Consider the following 22,626-nt stretch of genomic DNA (forward strand, 5'->3'; position numbering starts at 1 on the left):
AACCGATACGTTTGAGACGTGATGGAACCATTTGATTCTTAAGAGTTGTCTAAGGTGTCTCTGTTGCAACTTGTTTAATGCGTTCATGTGTCGGCGGTACGGCACCCAGATTTCGCTCCCATATAACATGGTGGGGATTATTATTGCTCGGTACGCTGCAAGTTTCGTTTTTGTGCTCAGGTCATGGTTGTAAAAAACCCTGTCTTTTAATTTCCAGAATGCTCTTGAAGCGCTGCTAATCCTGTGCTGAATTTCAGAGTCGATATTGGCCTTCCGAAATCAAACTGCCGAGATAATTGAATTCCGCTACATATTCCAGTAGTTCTTCTCCGATTTTTATAGCGGTGTTGTGATCTTCCGGGGGAGTGCACATGATTTTAGTTTTGTCGATGTTTAGCTTAAGGCCCAAAGCCTTCGTTCAGCATTTCTTGTAATTGCTGTACAGTTTTTGCAACTAGAGTGCAATCGTCAGCGTATTGAAGTTCTGTGATGAATTTTGTACGTGTTTTTGCCCTGAGTCTTTTTATGTTGAACAGACCGCCATCATATCTGTATGTAATGCCCAATCCTCTCTCCTGCAGTTTGCTGTCCACTATAATGGAGAGCGCTGCCATGAATATGTTGAATAGGAGAGGCGGTAAGACACATCCCTGCCTAACTCCTGTATTTATCAGGAAGGGATCGCTTAGTGATCCATGGTGTGACACTCTTGACTGGTTGTTGTTATGGAGGCTTTTACACACTGTAAGAAATTTGTTGGGTACTCCGAACTTTTTCATAATTGCCCAAAGTGCATATCTGCTCACAGAGTCGAAGGCTTTTGTTAGGTCGATGAAGGCAACATAAAGTTTATACTGCTGTTCTTTTACTTTTTCCTGTAGTTGGCGGATGGAAAATATGGAATCGACGGTGCCGCGGTTAGTGCGGAGACCCGTTTGCGATTCTGGAAGGATTTTTTCTATATGTGGGTGCAGGCGGTTTGACATAATTTTTGCAAGAATTTTTCCGCCGATAGCCAAGAGTGAAATTCCCCGGTAGTTTCCGCAGTCTGATGCACTTCCTTTGTTCTTAAATATATTCACTATATTTGCGTTGCAAAAGTCCTGAGGTACCTCTCCGCTTTCCCATATGACATCGAAGAGAGCCTTAAGATGACCAATAAGTTCTTTACTTGCACACTTATAGATTTCCGCCGGAATCGCGTCGCAGCCAGCTGATTTGTTGTTTTTAAGCTGTTTTATGGAGGCCTTTATTTCCTGTTCTGTTATTGGGATATCTAATACATCGAGGCTGTTATACTGAGGTATTGTGTTTAGCGCTTCCATATTGGGGTTATTTTTCTTGGTTAAGGATATGGCTGTAATGCTCTTTCCAGCGGTTTCTGATTTGCTCTTCCTCTTTTAGAAGTTCGCCATTTTGTGCCATGATTGGGCAGCTTGCCTTCTTGGTTGGGCCGTACACTTCTTTTACAGCCTCGAAGAATTTACGGTAATCATGATGCGTGGCGTACTCTTGAATCTGATTAGCTTTCTGTGACCACCTGGACGCACCACCTGCCCAATTGCACAAATTTATTTTTCGTTAAATTTTATGTATTTTCTACTCTTTATTGTAAATGTTGAGATATATTGATTTCACTTTTACAAAAAATGAAGTCAAGTAATGATACACCGTCCCTCCGCCCTTTGGCGACCGGTACAGGAACCTCACTGGCCATTATAATGCTCTACCATTTCCATTTCCAACCGATCTTCCGGTGAAATTATTTGATTTTTGATTGTTTATATTATATTATATTATATTATATTTATATTATTTATTTTATATTAATTTTTATTATTTTATTATTTCATTTGATTTTCGGTATTCAATGTTTTACGCCACGTCATTGTTAAGTTTGAAAGCTTATCAATATTCTAACGATGAATAGATTAAATATTTAAAAAAAATAGAACCGGACTTGAAATTAGTTTAAATAAATTGTGTTTAAATGTTAACAAAAAAAATATTAAGTGTGACATATCATTGTACAGGGTGGGTCAAATTCGATTCTACCCAGAGTGTCATTTTCTATCGAATAAAGTAGAAATATACCGAGGGTGCCGTTTAAAAATTAAAAGTTATAGTCATTTCCGGTGAAACAGGAAGTGACCAAAAACAATTGAATGCGTCAATTAATCCTAATTTATGTCATATACTAACATACTAAATCTTGTTTTTTTTTATTTGAAAATATAAAAATATTATGGGGATGAGCCACTTTTGGGACGCACCCGGTATAACAAAGACAGTACCGAGTTAAATAAATGTAGTTTTCATTTTATCCACTTCCTATCACCTTCCTTGCTTTAATGGAACAGATCTATGTTTTCTCTAATTTACATAATAAGATATCACTTAACCAGAAAAAAAGTTACAACAATCATATTTTTTTTTCTCTCCCTGTCGCCGATTCTATTATATCTGTGGAATATATCCTGTTTTGATTAATATTAGGGGTTGTAAATGTTTGACTAAAATTAATAATTTATTATTAATTTCAAAAATTACGTAATTTCGATTATAAAATTTCTTTTCTAACGTGTATTTTATTATTTTTATCCTTTTTTGGACTCTAAGACGTTTTTTCTAAACTTTTATTTAAAAAATCTGTCCTAAATCTTAATAAAATATAAAAAAGTTTAAAAACGATATATTTTTAATTTAATTATAGCTTCATTAAAATAAAAAAATTACCCGGCTATGATACGGAGAGTTCAGGTGTACTTGAGAAACGAAAGACAGTGTTGTGTTTCTCGGCAGAGTCGTCAGGGAACGACCGATACGACAGAGACAAACTATCTATCGCTCGTGTCGCACTCGTTATAACCCAAAACAATAACATAACAATAACAAGACATTGTCTGACCGCATGTTCCAGCTATTTATGAATGAGATGCTCAGTCTATATTTTATTTTAAGTCTATGGGTTAAATAAATTTATAGTTCATCATCGCATTGGATATAACATACTTTCTTACTTACCACTTGGAGTCTTTCCTAACAGATTTGAATTTCCTATTATTGGATATGGCTTCGGACCAGGTATATTTTTTAAACTCTTATTTTTATAAACACTTATGTACCAGTTAAATAATGGTGTCAGTAAAACTAATATAAAAGCAGCCGCAATGGGACAAAGTACAGAAATACAGAGCATTATTGCTTCAATAAACAAAACAGAATTGTTTCCTACAACGCCACGCACATCGCAATTATCAAAATAACTTATTTCAATCAAAATTACTATTAAAATCGTTGTGCGTACGTTATCAATACATACCAAGGACATTAAGTGCCATTTCATTAAAAATTGTTGAAATTAATACGATACGAAAATTAAGAAATGATTTCAATAATACTGTAAATTTATCTTATAGCAAATATACTCAAATATACATAAATGAAGGTTGTTTGTCCATTTAAATCTCATAAATAATAATAAAAAATCGCAACGCCTCTTCTGATTTTATCTTTGTATAAGTAGGTCATTTAATTATTGTTTTGGGTAGTACTTTTTATCCACAAATGAATTTACTTACAGATATTTTATTGGTTCTTCGATAAAGGTTTATTATTATTTGTTACATCAGTAAATACAAGATGATCGAAAAAAACAGCGTCAGCGATGGCTATGTAATGTAGATGGCTGTCATTTTATATGTAAAATTATATGGGGAAATGTCATCGATTGTCATTTCCAAGCCAACTGGGCGCCGTTTTTTTTTTTCGATCATATTGTATCCGAATCAACCAGTTGACCATACAACCAATTAACCGTATCAGCGTATAGTGAGTATGGGACTTTAGTCGTAGAACCTACGGAAAAAAATGATACTAAACTAGTGATGGGCAAAACTGTTATTTTTATATAACAGTTGAAACTGTTATAGTTATTTATAAAAAACAGCTTAAAATAACAGCTTAAAAATAACAGGTTTCTTTATTTTATTGCTAAATATCTGAAAGAGTATGAGACGGTCACCGCCAGGCGTATTAACGCAGTTGCAAGTTGCAACAATGACGTGATCGGTGGTAGTATTTCCAGGGTGTCAAAACATTTCTGAATATCGATTGTTATCTAAAATACCTCTCTAAAAACGGTGGTTGTTTACAAATAAGCGCTGTTGCGATATATTGCGATATAAAAAAAGCCAAAATTCCGCCACTCGTCTATACCTACACATTGCGATCTACCTACGCCCTGTCCCTCGATACGCGTAGACCCTGAATTGCGTAGCAGTGTACAGGGTGCATCTCACTCGACGGGCGAGAAGCTCTTAGTTATGATTTTACCATTTGCGGTCAAAAAATAGCAATATAAGAAAATGTGTAGTATATTCTTCATAAGTAAACCAACTACACACTAGAGTTCGAATTAATTTTACACTTAAACTAGCGGGTACCCGCGACTTCGTTCGCGTCGAATTAATAATTTCTAATGGTGATGATAAAGCAAAACAAGAATTTCCATTAACATACAAACTGGATAAAATTTTTCTCATTTGCCAAAAATAAGCTTTCTAACGTCGAGCAGTTTAAGCAGAATCGTGGTTAATCAATTGCTCAACTTTTGGAACGCCCTGTATGATTTTTAAAATCAAAATATGTAAAAAAACAAAATAAATTATGTGTCCAGGCGTTTTCCCGAAAGACTAACCGTTTTTTAAATAACAAATATTGTAATATTTGAGGGGCGTTTTCACCCTGTTGGAATTAGAGATTCGAAAAACCCCTCCTTATCGAACCTCAACCCCACAGTCAATCCGTTTGCAAAAAAACAGCTTTAAACGTCCAGCAGTTTAAGCAGAATAATGATTACTCAATGGTCATATTTTATGAAACACCCTGTATATATTTTTAAAAAATCTTAAAATGTGTAAAACAACATAATAAAATATACGTGTTTTAAGAGTTTTTCCGAAAAACTCACCGGTTTTTAAATAAAAATATTCTAATATTTGAGAGTAGTTTCACCCCTTAGAATTCGAGTTTCGAAAAATCCCTTCTTATCGAACCTCTACACATTAAAGTCAATCCGTTTTCCAAAAATCAGCTTTTTACGTCAAGGGCTTTAAGCAGGATCGTGATTAATCATCCAATGACCAGATTTTTCAAAACACCCTGTATACATTTTTAAAAAATCTTAAAATATTATTCTGAAAATTTTTCAGAATAAATAAATACCTAAATATTGAAACTTAATAAGTAAGTACTGAAACATACAGCGCCATAATATCTCGACCTCCGTCCGTTATGTTCGTAACAGGTTGAAACAGAATGTATCTAAAACAACTGATGCGTTATTCCCCAACCTGTTTCGAACCTCCATCGACAATCGACCGATGCAGCAGCTTTTCTTTCCCACACCGATTATCTCGACCGCCGCCCTGTTATGCTCGTAACAGGTTGAAAAACAACATATCTAAAACGACTGCTTCTCCAACCCGTTGCGAGCCTCCATCGACAATCGACCGATGCAGCAGCGCTCCTTTCCCACTCCTGTTATCTCCACCGCCAGGCGTTATGCCCGCAACTGTTTCAAAAAACCTGCTTCTTTTATATCCTATTATTTTTAAGCTGTTGTAAATACGACAATCGACGGTATCGACCGAAGCAGCTACGTTCGCCGTAGCGCCTGGTAGCGCTTTCCCCACTCCGTTGTCTCGCCGTCTGTATCGATGGTTGACGAAATAACATGTCATCCATACTAGTTGTTTTTTGGAATTGCTTCGAGCAGCATAGAATTTCGTGGTGATGCAGAGCGCCGGCTTCGTTTTTCGTATCGCGAGCGGCCGATCTCTACGTATCGTTATTTTATATCTGTTATTTTTTAGAAGTAGTAACGGTTGCGTTATGTTATTTATAAATAATTGTTATAAAATAACAGATAGTTAAATAACAACCCATCACTATACTAAACTAAAAAGCAAAATTTCCAGCAATTTGGAAATTGCTTTCAAGTTTGTAGAATATAGCAGCTAGAGGGCGCAACGGCAAACTTTTCTCTAGATTACTAGACACTGCACTATAAATACTGGGGTGTACTATAAATACTGACGCCATGTACCATGCTGTTGACGATGGTAAATTTAAATTGTCTATTATAGCCAACATAGTTATTTTAGAGCTGAAGCAAATTCCTGCCAACCGGACAAGTCGAGACATAGACTTTTCGCTGGAAAGGACGAATTCTTTAGCAAAAATATTATGTACCTTAAATTCTCTGTGCTGGGTGCCAGGCCACATCAATGTGGTGGGCAATCAGGAAGCAGACGGATTCGCCAAAGAAGGGGCCATTAATACACTTATTCAATAATTAAATTAGAAAAATGTCAGAGATTAAAACCGTTTTGTTTTTCATGTAGTTTTGATTAGTTTTAAACGGGCTACATATTATAAAACAGCCGTTACACCCCGAAATATTTTACAATATATTTCTGTAGTATTCAGGCGCCTTTAAAAATCGAAAGTAGGTCGAAGCAAACCGAAGTAGGTCAAGACAACTGGAAATACATCGAAATGCGTCAAAGTTGGGAGACGAAATGCGACCTTGACATGTTTCGAAGAGTTTTTCGCATAGTGTAGACGCTGTTTTAAACTAATTGCCAACGAATTGAGCAAAATCAGAATAGCCATCAATTGAATCGCATTGGAATTCATCATTCTTGATCGCTCCATATAACAGAATAAAAAAGTTTTATTTTTAACTCGATAACTACCCAAGCAGCATTTGGAGTCGGGACAACGTTGTGTCACGCGACCAAACGTCGGGGCGCAACGTCGGCACAACCTCGTGCCAACCCTAGTCTGCACTAGTTTGGAGAATAATTTTTGGGTCGAAACGACGTTGGATACCGACGGACGTTGGCTAGAAGCCTAATTTAGTACAAACTGCAACGTTGTTTAAAATCCTAATTCACAGAAATACAAAACTAATATGGCGTCTAAGTCGCGTTTTATCCTAAATTGGGATAATTATAGTAAAAATATTATATTTATAATTTAGTTAGAGACATATGTCAGATGGCAGTGAAGGAAAACAAAACAAAAGTATTTAAGTGTGGAGGATGTTTGAAGATCATAATTATTGAAACACTTTAACCGACTCTGTAACTCGTTACCCAAGGTAAAAAGTTAAACGCAAACAACTTTATTGATAAATGTATTGTTTCTACTTTAAAAAATACTAATGGGCCTTGAAATTAAAGAAGTTTTAAAAATTTTCTTGAATTTTTTTTTTAGTAAAATGAGAATAATTTATTCGCATTCGAAAAAATTGTTTCCGCGTATTTTTTAGGGTCAAATATTTCAAGTTAATGTATTCAAAAAGCAGGAATTGCTATTTTAAGAACGAAACATTTTCTTATTTAACAACATGGCGGCTTTAACTTTGTTGTTTTGGAGATTAAGATGGAGTAGTTCGAGTAGTCGCATACTGGACTAATAAAGTCGCAGTTCGGCCTTAACAGGTAGTATACTAGTCGCAAGATTGCCTAATTTAGTCATTCTAGAGTCTAGCTTGTGCCGCCCTCTATAATCTAAATAAACGAGGAAGTGTCGGTAATATATGTCGATGTATATTTAAATTTAGTTTTATATGTACCTTTCTTATGTCCCATTTTAATTAAGTTTTTTTTTTATAAAAACAAAAACAGCACTGAACTGTCTGACTGAACAGAACAATGAATTGAAAATTTAAGATTTAAGGTTATGGTTCAATACAGTTGCAAAAAGGTAGTGACTCTACGTCCTACCAACGTAAGAATAAGGAAATCTAAACAACGTTGGAATTAGTAAAACAGACGACGTTTGCATAACGTTGGAATAGGTCCTGAAACTGACGTCGGAAAACTCTATATTATCCAACGTTGTAACTACGTTGTCCAAATCACCTAAAGATCACTTAAGCAAAAAAGGTTACAAGACAACGTTTATTCGACGTCGCAGAAGCTTCTACTTTGCTGTAGTACTAGTCCAACGTCGGCACAACGTTATAAAAACGTTTAAATTTATTTCAATACCCAAGGTAGGGAGCTAACTATTTTTTGTAACTAATCCAACGTTGTGTTTAGTAAACATGTGGTCGCAAGTCGTGAAAATGCTACTTGGGTAAAGATATCGATCATGAAAATCGTTCATTTTACAAATGTTTGGTTTACTGTGTCTACTTCAATGAAACGTGTAAAGTAAAGAACGCTATGGCCATTTGGAAAGTACATTTCGGACCATTGTTGAAACGCATTTGCGACAACTAACTAACCTACGAGCCGGAAAATGGGGCTTACATGAGCTGTCACAAGCAAGGATCTAATTCAGGAAAGTAAATTTCATCAGGGAGACTTAAATTGGCGAAGAAACTGCCTCAATGTTGCAAACAAAATGGCGCACTAAAACGTTTCATTGCTCTTTTATTTGCTTTAATTTTAACTCTGTTTGGTGCATTTATAATAACAGTTGTTGTTGTTAAGTTAAATTTTTTATAATTTATTATTCATATTGTAGTATAATAACCCAGGGTCGTTCAATAAAATTGAAGAGGTAATATTTTGGCCATCTGTATAACAAACTATTTAAATGAAATAAAGGAATCTACATTGTCTTAAAAAGAACAAAACACCATACATATAGGTACCAAAAAATATAAAAAATTACTATTTCTTACTTTCAAGCTTTATGAAACTTCCCGCAATTATGATTATATTTATCAATATAACTTATGTACAAATACAAATTTGTAATATTCCACAGAAATAAATAAAACAACATAAATAAGACAAACTATTTTATTAATAATAAGGCTTGCCGAATTTTATACCTTAAAGGTTGATTAATTAACTTTAATTTTAATTTTTTTAAACCAGTACCTTTTTGACATTACTTTTCTGCATTACTAAAATCAATTACTCATCGATCATTACAAACTTTATTGATGGTAACTTTATTGGTGTATAAGACTTTCTCCCTGGGCACCGAGTATTAATTATAAACTGTGCTCTGGGTCTACAGTTAATTTTCCCCCGATTTTTCCTCCACTTGACTTCAAAAGACACAAAACACACGTAATAACACGAATCAAAATGCATCATCTTCCAAAACGCAGGGTATTTGACATAAGTTGACACAAAATTATAACCTATAATATGGCCAGACTTTGACAACTCTCAAAAATCTAAAGGCGCGTTCAGACGCATCGGCGTCCGTTTGTCGTTCATCGTTCCGTCAAACCAATAAAATTGAAATTATGATCTGTCATTTTTGAAATAAACCAATAAAACTGGTTAAAATCAGCAAGAAATGACGCATGACGGATTTATATTTAAACCCATCCACAGTTAACTTAAAAAATATTAGAAACTTTTTTTGGGAAAATAAATAAATTGGTATGGACGTCATCTGCTTTTCTTCTGTCATTGTCTGTCGAAATCTTACCTGAGAAAAAAAAAACAGCATAGTAGCGTTATTGTCAGTAAACTTTACCATGTTATCTCAAAATAAGCTTTTGGGGGTTAGGCCGTTTTTGCGCTGATAGCGTCATTCATGCATATATATATATAGCGGATTTTTACGACATTCGTCGTCTCCCGCTTCTCAACTTCCACAGATTTCTGTCTGTCCAGTCTTCCTGAAGGCCCCTTGAATTCATAGCGTCACCTACGCCCTGCTTCCATCATGGAAGTGTCTTCCACGTTTCCGCCTTTTGCTTGGTATCTATGAATGAATTCTTTTTGGCCATCGGTTATCATCCATTCGTTGGAGGTGTCCGTACCAACGTAGTATTTTGCTGTCAACGGCGTCGAGAATAGTATCTTTTTCTCCTATAGTTTCTCGTATTCGTTGATTCGAGATGTGTTCCAGTCTTGGAAAGCGACAACTTTTTCGCCGAAAATCCATTTCAAGAGACAGCAACTTTGTTTAGTTCCCACGTTTCAGCGCCATAAGTGGTAATGCTCTCTACAATGGCTTTATATAGTAGAATTTTTGTTTTTTGGGAAATTTTGTCACTCCACAACAACGAGTTAAGTTTTAACCAACTTTATTTGCAATATCCTGAGTACTTTTTTCATTTGTTGTAAAAGTGACCTCTAAGTATTTAAACGTACAGACATTTTTAATTGTGCAGATTCCCACATCCAAATCCTCACGTTGGGCATCACCCACTACCATGTACTCTATCTTCATTGTGTTAATTATTAAGCCCCATTTCGAAAATTCCTCATGCAGTTTTCTAAACATCCAACTGGAGTCGTCTCTGTCCCCCGCTATTAAGACCTGGTCGTCGGCAAACAGTAAAAGGTATATAAAGTGTCTTTTCCTACTGGGATTCCCATTCCACGGCATTTCATCTTCCAACCCTTTAGTCCAACCCTTCCGCCAAATATACTTTAAATAAGCCCTTATTCACAAGAAATTCTTGGGAAATATTGTTTCCAAGTTTAACTGTGCTACTGCAACCCTCGTATAATTTTCTTGTTGCTTGGACATACCAACAACTGATACCAAAATTTTGCATTGACACCCACAACTTACTTAGTAGGACTGTATAGTGTACAATCCTACTAAGTCATTTATGTATGTGTTAAAAACTACACACACCGGAAAAGTCCAGGGATATTACAATTTTATCCAGCCATCGTCAGTAATTTTATTATTTGCATTTCTAAAATAATAAAATTAAAATAAACAAATAGTTTAGAGGACGTATTGGAAATAAAAATGCGAAATTTACCAAATTTTTCAAATTTACCTTGATTTTTATTGAACTCAAAGAAATACACACATTTTTTTTATTCTAAACTGTGAATTAAAAGAAAAAAAGATAAAACCATTTTTACTTAATAAAGTGGATGGCCTCCTCTACTGTTCATTACAGCCCTACATCGTCTCTCCATGCTCCTGATCAGGTTGTCGATCTCTTCTTGAGGTACAGCCTGCCACGCTGCATTCACTGCCGGAACCAGATCCCTACGAGTTTCACGAGGCATACCCATTCTCAAAAATTTTCTTTCGACCGCGTCCCATACGTGCTCGATGGAGTTGAGGTCAGGAGATTGTGCCTGCCAGGGCAAGATGTTTAATTGATGAGCATTGATAAACTCACTTACCATTCTGGCTGTATGAGGCCGTGCATTGTCATGCATGAGAATGGAGTTTCTCCCAAAATCATTGGCATATGGTAACACGACAGGCTCAAGAATTATTCACGATATGTGATTCCTGTTAGAAACCTTTCAAGAAAAACGAGATCGGTTTTTCGGCCTAACTGGACTCCTCCCCAGACCATAACTGTTCCACCTTGATAAGGGTGCACTTCCTGAACATGACCCAACCGAATAAGATTTCCCGGTTCTCTCCATACCCTAAGCCTTCTCGAATCCGAATGAATTCCAAAGCGTGACTCATCCGTGAAGAGAACATTGGCCCATTGTTCATTCGACCACTGAACATGATCTTGAGCCCACAAATATCGAACCTCTCGATTTCGTCTCGCTAAGGGTTGAGCTCTCCAGGGGCGTCTGCTTCTTAAGTTGACCTCTCTTAATCTATTGCGAATAGTGTCAGGACTAACGGTTACATTATGTGTTTCCTGGAGAATTAAACTAAGCTCTGGTGCTGTAAGAGTCGGTCGGCGTCGAGCATTTAATTGTAAAAAATGATCTTGCTGAGGGGTAGTAATGCGATGTCGCCCTGTGTGCCTTTCAGCAACATCACCACTTTCACGATAGCCTGCACTTAATCGCGATATTACACTTTGCGTTGTATTTAATGCTCTAGCTACGTCGATTTGGCGCATTTCAGCTTCGAGCATACCCATGGCCCTTAACATTTCGTCTCTGTTAAGATGTCTACGCTCCATAATGTCGTTTAATACTAAACATAGTTATTTGAATGAATTTTGGCCAGTTATCATAAAAACATAGCCAGTACAGGTTAAATTCGATCAATTGATGCTAGGTGTTTTTTATACATTTGACAAAAAATGCACAAACACTTCTGCAAATATCCCAAATTTAGAAATAACTAGTGTGACTACTTCGTTTCAATCGAAGTAGAAAGAATCGGCCTACAAATATGTGGTTGTTTATTCAAAACATTTATTTTTAACTTTAATAAAATGATATCCCTAGATTTTTCCGGTGTGTGTATATTAGAAGTAAGTTAGAAAAAACCGATGAAGATGAACATGGAAATTTGAGTTAATTTAAAATTACCCAATATAAAATTTTTATTAGCTTTTTTTGCTAATGTCGAATATTTCTATAAATAAATTAAAATCCATGTTAAGCTCAATCCGAGTTAGTAGTATATGTTTGACCCTAAATACATTGTCTTTAATTTCCATACATTGTGGACATCTGTGCCTGCATTAGTGTTTAGTGAATAGAAAATATTTCATATATTTTCCGGCTATATTTGTGTTGATATTTCCCAAACTCATTGAGTCCGAAAAATATCTCTCTAAGTGCCAATATTGACCTTATTTTAGAGGCCACCCGTCTAAATATATATTCATAAAAATGCCTTTTCTTAATAAAATATTTAATTTTGCTATAGTGAGAACTGAAAGGCAATAGTATTACGCTCTCTCATGACAAAACAGCGTAAATCCATTTATTTTATCCAGTTCTTGGCGCCCGCTGAGGGTTTCGTATTAAGGGAACGGCAAGCAGAAGGTCAACTCCGCTGAACTCTAGAAACTGTACATTCTCTAAGAAATATATGTTTGGAACTAATTTCAAGTTAATAAAATTTTATTATCTTGCATTGCAGTCAGATATTTAGAGCAAAATGACGATTTATTATTTTTTATAATACGATTTTGGCATCTATTAACTGGCCAGGACAAGACGCGAAAAACTACACTGATAAAAAAGATAGACTTGAACTAAAGTCGTCATCGTTCTTGAAAAAAAAAATTAGTGGCAAGAGAATTTATTTTAGCGTAAAAGAAAATATTTTGCCTGAAGAAAAACTCTCTTAACTCAAGAAAACTTGTTGTCTTGAAAAATTCGAAAATTTCTCTTGAATCTATTTTCATTCAACCAAGTGCAAGTTACTTTGTTTTAAGATAATAACAAAAATACGCTAGGAAGTACTTTCAAGAAACATGGCCATTTTTCCAATAGCTAAATACTCTTTTGATGAAAAATAATAACGACACGCAAAGACGATGACGAAGGGCGGTATATACAATCAGTCGGCAGTCCGATCAGTCTCACGTCGCATTTCATAGGTCGCACATCATAGTACGCACGGGTTTTGTTGCTTGGAATTTTCCACTTGGAATTTTGCATAATTTGCTTTTTAAACGCATATCGTATAACAAATTAGTGATCGTTATTAACATGCATTTGTCATTTTTTATGGACAAATTTTAGAATATATGGATTCTTTAAAAGAGTTTCTGAAAAAATGGAAATTAGAGCATTTATTTGCTATATTTGAAGGTAAGAGACATTTACCTAATGCAACTGTTTAGATAATGCATGCGTGACTATATATAGAATAAGAATATAGGTATCGATATTTTTATGCAAATAATTACAAAAATTTTAGAATTTCGAGTCGTCGTATTAAAAAATTCAAAATGTGACCAAAGCTTATAATTTTAATAATTTGTTTGCTTTACTTTGATTAATCGTGATGTAACATTTTTTTGTAATTTGTAGAGTGATGAACCACCCCAAAAAATACCAAGGAGTGAAGAAGCAGAAATACCTACTATCGAGGAAAATAATATCACTTTACTTACTACAGACTAGGAAAACCTAAATTTATCAGAAAATATACCTCGTAATATGCCTGTATATGATGTATATACTTCTCTTAGATCAAAATAAATTTTAGTTGAGTCAATGGCATTCGCTATTGGTTTAAGAAAAGTGTCTCTTTAATCAAGAAATGTCCCTTTTCAATCAAGAATGTTTGCATGAATCAGAGAGACTATTGTTCTTGGAGCAAGAACTTCTTTGCATATTAATTTTGGGTCAAGAGTGAAATACTTTGGACAGATAGATTCTTCTATTCTCTAAAGTAATTTTTTAAAGCTTATGAAAAGATAGTTAATGCTTTGGGCAAAGAACCGTCGTTCTTGGTCCTATTGAAAAGCGCCAATCTTTTGTGTCAAAGTCATATTCATTTCGACTGAGAGATCCTTTTTTTCAGTGTATAGACGATCAAACCTATTTTTCCAAGGCATCTTGATTATAATTAGTGTTTTAACACAGCCATGATATTCTAGATTGAAATTTAAAATACGATTTTTTTCCTGCTTGTACTGCTATACCCCTGTTGCATCCTGCTCTAAATTTTATCCCAGCAACACTTGCTGTTTTTAAGTTACAGCAAGTTTAAGTCTGATTGTGTCTCATGTGTTGCCAACTGGGAAGTCAGCAACCAAAATAAAAGTAACTATAGCTCAAAATTGGTAGGTGTGGCTGGGTTAGGATTTGAAGCAGGATAAAGCCAAGGATCCTATAGAGATAAGGATAGTTCGATTCCTATCTTCCTGCACTGTCAGTTTTTTTACGTCATCTACTGACCGAGTTGAAGTTGGCGCTAAAGATTTTAGACAGTGACAGTTATGCATATATATGACTTTTTTGCATTTGACGGACGAGCGCACAGTGCGTTGGAAGATAAATTTAGCGGGACAAAAGCGTTTGGTTAGAAATAAGCCAAAAAATGTGTACTGATAAGAATAAATAGTAGACATTCCAATTGATACAAAAATGCATGAATATTCTTTGTATTTCGATACATTTTTATAAACCAAATTTGGTCGTTTTCTGCTCAGCAAGGCAGAGATCATACGAAAACAAAATATTTACAAATGCTTATACATTTTATTAGAAAGCCAAATTATGTTGAAGATTGCCAAAGGTATGTACTTTTCTACTGTATGTATATTATTTGTTAAAATCCTTCGTGCCTTTGTTCTGCAGATATCAAACTTACACTTTTTTTTCAAATATCGATATATTGAATGATGTAGATCTTTTGAGTTACCAATAGTTACCAACACAGGTAGTCGCAGTCACAGGGAGTTCAAGCTTAACAGGTGAATGCCCAAAAAGATTCATTTCAATCGGATAGTATAAAAACAAAACAACTCCATCAAAAGGCACTGAGTTTAAAAAATTGTCTTAGATACTTAATATATGAATTTACAATTACCGAGTGTTAAAATTAAAATTAAAATATCTATCTTATTTATTATTTTCAAAATAAAATATATTTTTTTAAAATAAATTATAGAGGGTGTCACAAGATTACAAATTAATTTAAAAATAACTGCTAAAGAGTTTTTTGATATCATAATTTTATGTATTTGGCAATAGTTTACAATACGGTTTTTGTGTATCATGTACGAATAATATATAGTTTTATTATCTTGTATTTATTTATTAATAAATTAAGTTGTTAATAAATAAATAAATTTAACCATATAGTTGCTATATATTAGACCATTTGCTACGTTCTTAGATTTTAAGTCCCAAACATAGCTCTTGAGATTTTGTCCCGCTAGAATAACCATCCGCCGCACTGTGGAGCGCTGGTCAGCGCGTGACGTGACATTCCACGGCGAATACGGCAGCGGCGATTTGACGCGATCGAACAGTCCTTTAGAATATATACAGTCCTTGGGATAAAGCAGGATTGTAGCAACCAAAGCAGGATCGTATTTTATAATTCCTGCTTTCAATGAGTTGCTAACTTCCCCGATCTATAGAAGATATACTTTCACAAATTGGTATCTGGACATTTAAGATCTGGACTATTTTTTTTTCTGCATGACTCAAATTATACTCAACAGAATAATTATTGTAAAGATGACAAATTGATATGGTATTTTCCTAATTTTGTTATGTATGTTACGTATGTAAAAAATTGTAATAAATACGATAAATGTACCAACCTGGAAATTTGTTACATTTACTCATATTTGATGAGCACCCACGAGGTTTTATAAAAGTCTGCGCCCCTGATAGATAACATATTCGCAAATTCATCCCATTATTAATATTTCTAGTAAATTAATACACGTTGATAGCGTGAAAAAATATTTTTTAATATTTTGAGATGTAAATGCAAAAACGAAATATTATTATTCTGTATATTGATATATTTAGAGCATTTTATAGAAACAGCTACTGGCACTCGTTATGATTATTAATTACGAGCTTTTATTATTATTGCATCCATAAAATATTATTGTAGTTCAGAGAAATGAACTCATATGTAATATTAATTACGACTTTTATAACTTGTTCGAAAATTTATGTATTTCCATTTTAAATTAAAAACAATATTTTTCCTAGACACATTTTAGTGAAATTTAAATTTTATTGCAGAGCGCATTTTTTGAATGTTTAATAAAAATCTATCCGCATTTTTCATTGAAATTTAATTATTTAACAGAAATATGTTTTATACATCATTGTTCAATATATTTTAACAGAAAATATGTGGAACGATTTAGTTTTGATTTCATAAATATTTAAACCTGAATTTAATAAAATAGAAAATCTTCAAAACAATATTTTTCGTTATGACATGTTTCCTTTATTTTTATTTATTAATAATTTTAAATTATATTTCCAGTGCAGATATAAAGGATTTTTTTTTATTAAAAGCACTGTCTTATTTAATTCATATGGGTTTATGATGTAGGGAAATTGGTGCCATCTATAGATACCATACCATATACCGTGCTGGCAACTGTTACTTTTGGGTCGGCATTTACATGTGTGGAAGTAAATGGCATAGGGATCTTATTAAGTCGGAGTGAAAGAAATGCGACGGTGTGCTGTTGCGGCGTTGCCGGTACGCCTTTCCCTATCAAGTAAAGTAAAATCACGATCGCAAACCGCTTATTTTTAAAAGACTTTTTTTTCAAGAGATACAGTATTGGCCATAAGTAGATGAACTTTGTTAAAATAATGGTTTTTTCGTAATAAACAAATTAAAATTTGAGCTATATTTACTTGAAGTCTAGTGTCAGTGCTATAAAAATAAATAGCATGTTTTTTTTTTAATGTGCTTTAATAAGGTAGCAATAAATTTAAATTGAAAAAACTATTGGACAAAAGTAGATGAACAAAATATATATTTAATAAAAAAAAATCTTATGTTAACAAAAACTGAAAAATTAACTTATAATTTACTCGTACTTAGTGTAATAACCCTTATTCTTAATTACTTTCAGACATCGCTTAGGCATGGATCACAGAAGATTTTCAATTATAGAAAAATCGATATTTTTCCAAGACTCTTCCAAAGCTGCAAATAATTCTTGCTTATTTTTGTAGAATTTGGTCCTAATGTGTTGATCCAAAATTTCCCATAAATTTTTTATTGGATTCAGGTCTGGGGATTGCGATGGCCATTTGAGAACAGTCACCATTTCATCTTCCAAAAACCTTTTAACCAATTGTGAGGCATGTTTCGGGTCATGAATCAACATTTCACATGTTGGAAGTAGTGTACAACTGGCATTTTTTCCTCCAAATGAGGCACTAAAAGATTTTGTAAAATGTCTCTGTAGCCAAACCGATCCATTATGCCCTCAATTTTATGGAGAGGCCCCATCCCATACCCAGAAAAACAGCCCCATACCATGATTGAGCCCCCACCATGTTTTAGAGTGTATTTGGTAGCAATCGTGTGTTGGGAGGTCTTCTTACATGTTGAATTCCATCTGATGACACCAAATTAACCTTTGATTCATCACTAAAACAAATTTTTTTCCATTGTGCCACAGTCCAGTTTTGATGTTCCTTGGCAAATGCTAATCGGGTCTTCAAATTTTTTTTTTGATAGCAGTGGTTTCTTGGCGGCTCTTCGGGAAAACAACTTCTGGTTAACTAATTTACGTCGGATCGTCCTTGTACTCACTGGTGGATAGCCCATTTCTTCAAGTTTTGCTTTTATCTTCGTTGACAGCAAAAATGGATCTTGTGAAGAAATTCGTTTTATAGCTTTTATCACATTGGGACTAACTTTTTTAGGTCGTCCTGGTTTTCTTTTTATAGAGACACCTTCTCTCTCATTATATCTCTTTAAAATATAATGTACCGCTGATTTTCCAAGGCGTAATTGCTTAGCGATTTCCGATTGCTTCAAACCATCCTTAAAAGCATTCACTACTCGCAACTTAAGATCGGCAGACAAGTTAATTCCACGTGGCATGATATATCACAAGAGCTCAAATGTTTTTAAATCGCAATTGTTCATAAAAGCAGAACAAATGAAACTAACGATTTTTAAAAATATTTGGCTCATTTACTGTTGTCCAAGACAAAAAAGCAATATTTGCCAATTCTTATCTATAAATGATAAGACTAACAAAAGAATTTATATTTGTTTGTAGTATTTTGGTGAGAATGTATTAAACTTTTAACATACAAAGGTACATAAAATAATTTTGATATTTAACACCTCAAATCTGATTTTCTTTGCAATTATTGGTATTGGTTCATCCACTTTTGTCCAATACTGTAACTAGATAAAATCATTAGATATGTTTCTGAGCATGTGAAATGGAATTATAAGGATATCGTTAGGGTGTCATTTTTTTATAACGAGAAAACGTCAGAAATCGCGATAATTTAAAAACTCAACTTTTTAACACATAACAGGCCATAACTCAAGAACCGCTTTAGATATTGAAACCTTTTTTTATTTTCAAGATCGGATATTTTACAATATGTTTACATAAGAAAAATTCGATAAGGTTGTTTTTTCCATTCAAAAATTGTAAACAATCCATCCATTTTCTTTTAGACCATAGCAATTTTCAGCAATCGTGTAATTTTTTTATTGATAAAGATTTTCACATACTGTCTACAAAGAAAATACAGCAGAAATATTAACAAAGTTCTTGAAAAAACTACAATCTATTATTTCTAATAGATTTCGAGATATTGATTTTTGAATCCAGAGTTCTAATAGCGCGACCACTATCGAACACCCACTCAATTCCGCTTATTTTTACCAAAAATGCAAGTGTTTCTAGCTTGCACTTAAAAAAATTCAAGCTATAGAGAAAATTACAACGACTCGTTAATAAATAAACAAATTAAGTATCACGAGACGTAATTAAATCGTGAAGCTGAACGCATGACACACATTTTACACACCTTTCCCTAGAACTTTAAGTACTGAGAGAGGTATTGATTGGGTCAACCGGTCAACTGAGACAAATCTGCAATATCCCCTTCCACGTCTCTTAGCGGTGTGCACAGCAGGGCCATGTGCAGTACATCTGCTGGATCTGTGTCTATGAAAGGAATGCGGACAAAAAAAATATTTAAATAAACAGCAATTTATTTTATACGTCGACTTGACGAGACGTCACTGCAAATCGCTCCGCCCACTCATTTTATTGGCTACTGGCAAAATTGTAGAATTTTTATTGATGAAACGCGTTGTCTATTTTTTACGAAAAACATCGAGAGAATATCGTTTCCCCTCTCACGGATACCCCGTAGCCACAGAACGGACAGACGTACTGTAAGTGAAATATTCAAAATGGTTCCACCAAAAGTTTTCCAATTATGACGGGTGATGGCGCTCATCGTCAAGATTTTTGGACAGGGATTTTGCTTACCGACAATACGACGTGAGCTACGACCGGACCAGGACCAATCAGAATGATCAGTCTTTCTTGGACATTTGCCGCGGAAATGTGTGTTAATTTCTGTTGTGATAAGTGTGGTTGTGTTTGCAGTTTGATTTTTCGGTTTTGATATTATGTTAAAATTAATTTTGAACTATTGTATCACCTGTTTTTATTTAATAGTATTTTTTGGTAATCCTGCAGTTTAGGCCGACAAAAAATTGTGATCCAGATATTGACCGCTGTGTTGCCAAACTTAAAAATATAGGTTTGGAAATAGGGAAATCTGAAAAATATTCACTCTAGTGTTGATAAAAATTGTATCAAGATTTACTCTGAAAATATTTTATTGCATAGGATATTGTTCAACAAAGCTTCTTGAGCAATATTCTTTTGAGGCATATCAGTAGCCCAACAATATACAGGGTGTTTCAAAACAAATGCGAAAAACTTCAGGGGTTGATTCCTTGTTCAAAATAAAGGGTAGTTTGCTTCATAAACGTTGGGTCAAAAGTCAATCATTAATTAGATATCGCGGTACAAAGATGGCGGAAAAATAATGTTTTTATTTTTTATCTTGAAAACGAAAAGAAAGACTAATGAAATTTTATGGAAGCATTACTGTTATTAAAACACATACAATCTGGTAATTTTTTCACTTTTTTAAAATGAAAATTAATTAATTCATTTTTTTGCTTGTGTTTGATAAGATTTTTCTTTAAATTTCGTTAACAAGAATGATAGGGGTAGTTTATTTCAACCCCTTCCACTCATTTTAAAAAAGTGAGAAAATTACCAGAGAGTGTGTTTTCATAACAGTAATGCTACCATAAAATTTCATTAGTCTATCGCTTTTCATTTTCAAGATAAAAAATAAAAACATTATTTCTCCGCCATCTTTGTACCGCGATATCTCCCTAATGGTTGCCTTTTGATCCAACGTTTATAAAGCAAACTACCCTTTATTTTGAACAATTAATCACTCCCTGAAGTTTTTCGCATTTGTTTTGAAACACCCTGTATAATATGGGTAATATTTCTTTAAATTAGGTACCTATTAATATATTCTTTACATATCTTAAAGATTAACATAAAAATGTATGTAAAAAATAGAATGATAGGACAAGATTCATTTTATTAGAAGATTCAGTGGCGGATACAGAGGGGGGCCCAAGGAGCCTAGGCTCCCCCTAAAATCTATAGATTTGGTTAAATATTTGACTTTTGGGTTAAAAATAACGCCCTAAAAACCATATTCTACATTATTTTTTATTTGCTCCCCCCCCCCTAAAATAAATTCCTGTATCCGCCCCTGATAAGAACAACTAGCATTGATTCAAATTATTTTTGAAAATGCGTTTTAATTTATTGGCTATTTTCAGTTATATTTGTTTTGATATAAACTAATTTTTGATTTGAAATTCAAAATTGTCTCCACATTATTGCATATACCGGGTGCGTCTCAAAAGTAGCTCACCCCCTATAACTTTTTTATTTTTTCAGATAAAAAAATGTGTATATGACATAAATTACGATTGATTCCGGAAACACCGGAAATGACTACAACTTTTAATTTTAAATGGCACCCTCGGTATATTATTACTTTATTCGATAGAAAATAACACTCACAGTAGAATGACATATCATATGCCAACTTTGCTAAACCTAACCTAACCTAAGCATAAAAGTACGGAAATCTTTGAATAAGAAGATTAAGGAAGGAGCATATCAAAAATCTTAGGTACACCGCGATGGGCCTCAAATATGGCCGACTTAAATTCCGGTTTATCAGTGTCGTTCTAATTTTATTTAAAAAATGTAAAACTATGATGTAGGGTAGACGTGGGGTAGACTCAATAATTTGTTGTTTTATTTTACGTTGTGAATAAATGTTGGTAGTGATTAAAATTGTTAAAAAAATATATAATTCTAATAAAAATAGATAAGTTATAATAAGTATTTATTACCACAAACATCCGATACGCTACTGAAGCAGGTAAGTCAAATTAACGTATCTAAATTCTTTGACATCTAATCTATGACAAGTAATAAATAAAAGCTAAAATGCAAGAAAAATATATAATTTAGTTAATTTAAATGAATTTCATAAATGATCGGTTTACTACACGTATGTATATTATATAGTCACTTACTAGCGAAAAGTTGTTCCATTATTTCACTCAATTTTTGCCGAGATCTACCGCACGCTACACAACCAACTATTTTAGAGTCTTTTTCGATAAATCGCGATAGTGTCACTGTTAATTTAAGTTCTGCCACAATTTCCATCTAGATTTACTACCTTTATACAACTATCAGTAGTAGAATAAATAATAAATAACATAAAATAAGCTCCGTAAAGACTGACAAATCCACAAAATTTCAAATCAAATTCAAATGTGTCAAATGAATCGTCAAACAGAACTGTCAAGGATCCCCACCCTAGAGTGCTTTTATGGCGCTTTTTCCGCCCACCATGCATGAATACATGGATAGCATTATGCTCCTTCCTTAGACTTCTTTTTCAAAGACGGAAATATATTACTAAACCTCTGATTAAACTGACATAAAGTGTCAAATTCAACGAGCGTAACCATAGTTTCTCGACATATAATTACTTACAAGGTATTACTTTTAAATATTTTTATATTGTTTGGAACGTTTGAATTTGTTTAAAAACTTATTTGTGGTGTTGGAAAAAAAATGCATGTTCTATTCGGAGTAAAAAGGGCTTTTTGTGCCTCGGCTATCGGACTCGTCAAACGTAGGTACAGCCTCGTCACAAAAACTATCATTTTTACTCCTAATAAAACAATATACTATTCTTTGATATTGGACATACAAAGCTAAATTGATTCATTTTGATCACTAAATAATAATTTGACCCATTTGTTACAAACTTTTTGCGTTCTTTTTAAGTAACTGTAAAACATAAATGCGGTATTAGCGTGCGCACTTATTTTCGG

General features: G+C 33.9%; 2 protein-coding genes across 2 annotated transcripts in view; one reads left to right on the top strand and one right to left on the bottom strand.

The window, feature by feature from the left end:
* LOC115880923 (cytochrome P450 4d2-like) overlaps positions 1–3,272 on the bottom strand; it is a 39,423-nt gene extending 36,151 nt beyond the window's left edge. Inside the window, exon 1 of the mRNA XM_030898254.1 lies at positions 3,025–3,272. Coding sequence (XP_030754114.1) covers positions 3,025–3,199 — 175 coding nt within the window. The 5' untranslated portion in view covers positions 3,200–3,272. The remainder of the gene's footprint in view (positions 1–3,024) is intronic.
* LOC115880928 overlaps positions 1–22,626 on the top strand; it is a 270,255-nt gene that overhangs the window by 142,409 nt on the left and 105,220 nt on the right. The window lies entirely within an intron of this gene.

Source organism: Sitophilus oryzae, unplaced genomic scaffold (genome assembly GCF_002938485.1).
Source record: "Sitophilus oryzae breed Bouriz unplaced genomic scaffold, Soryzae_2.0 scaffold_1660_pilon_pilon, whole genome shotgun sequence".
NCBI classification, from domain to species: Eukaryota; Metazoa; Arthropoda; class Insecta; order Coleoptera; family Curculionidae; genus Sitophilus; species Sitophilus oryzae.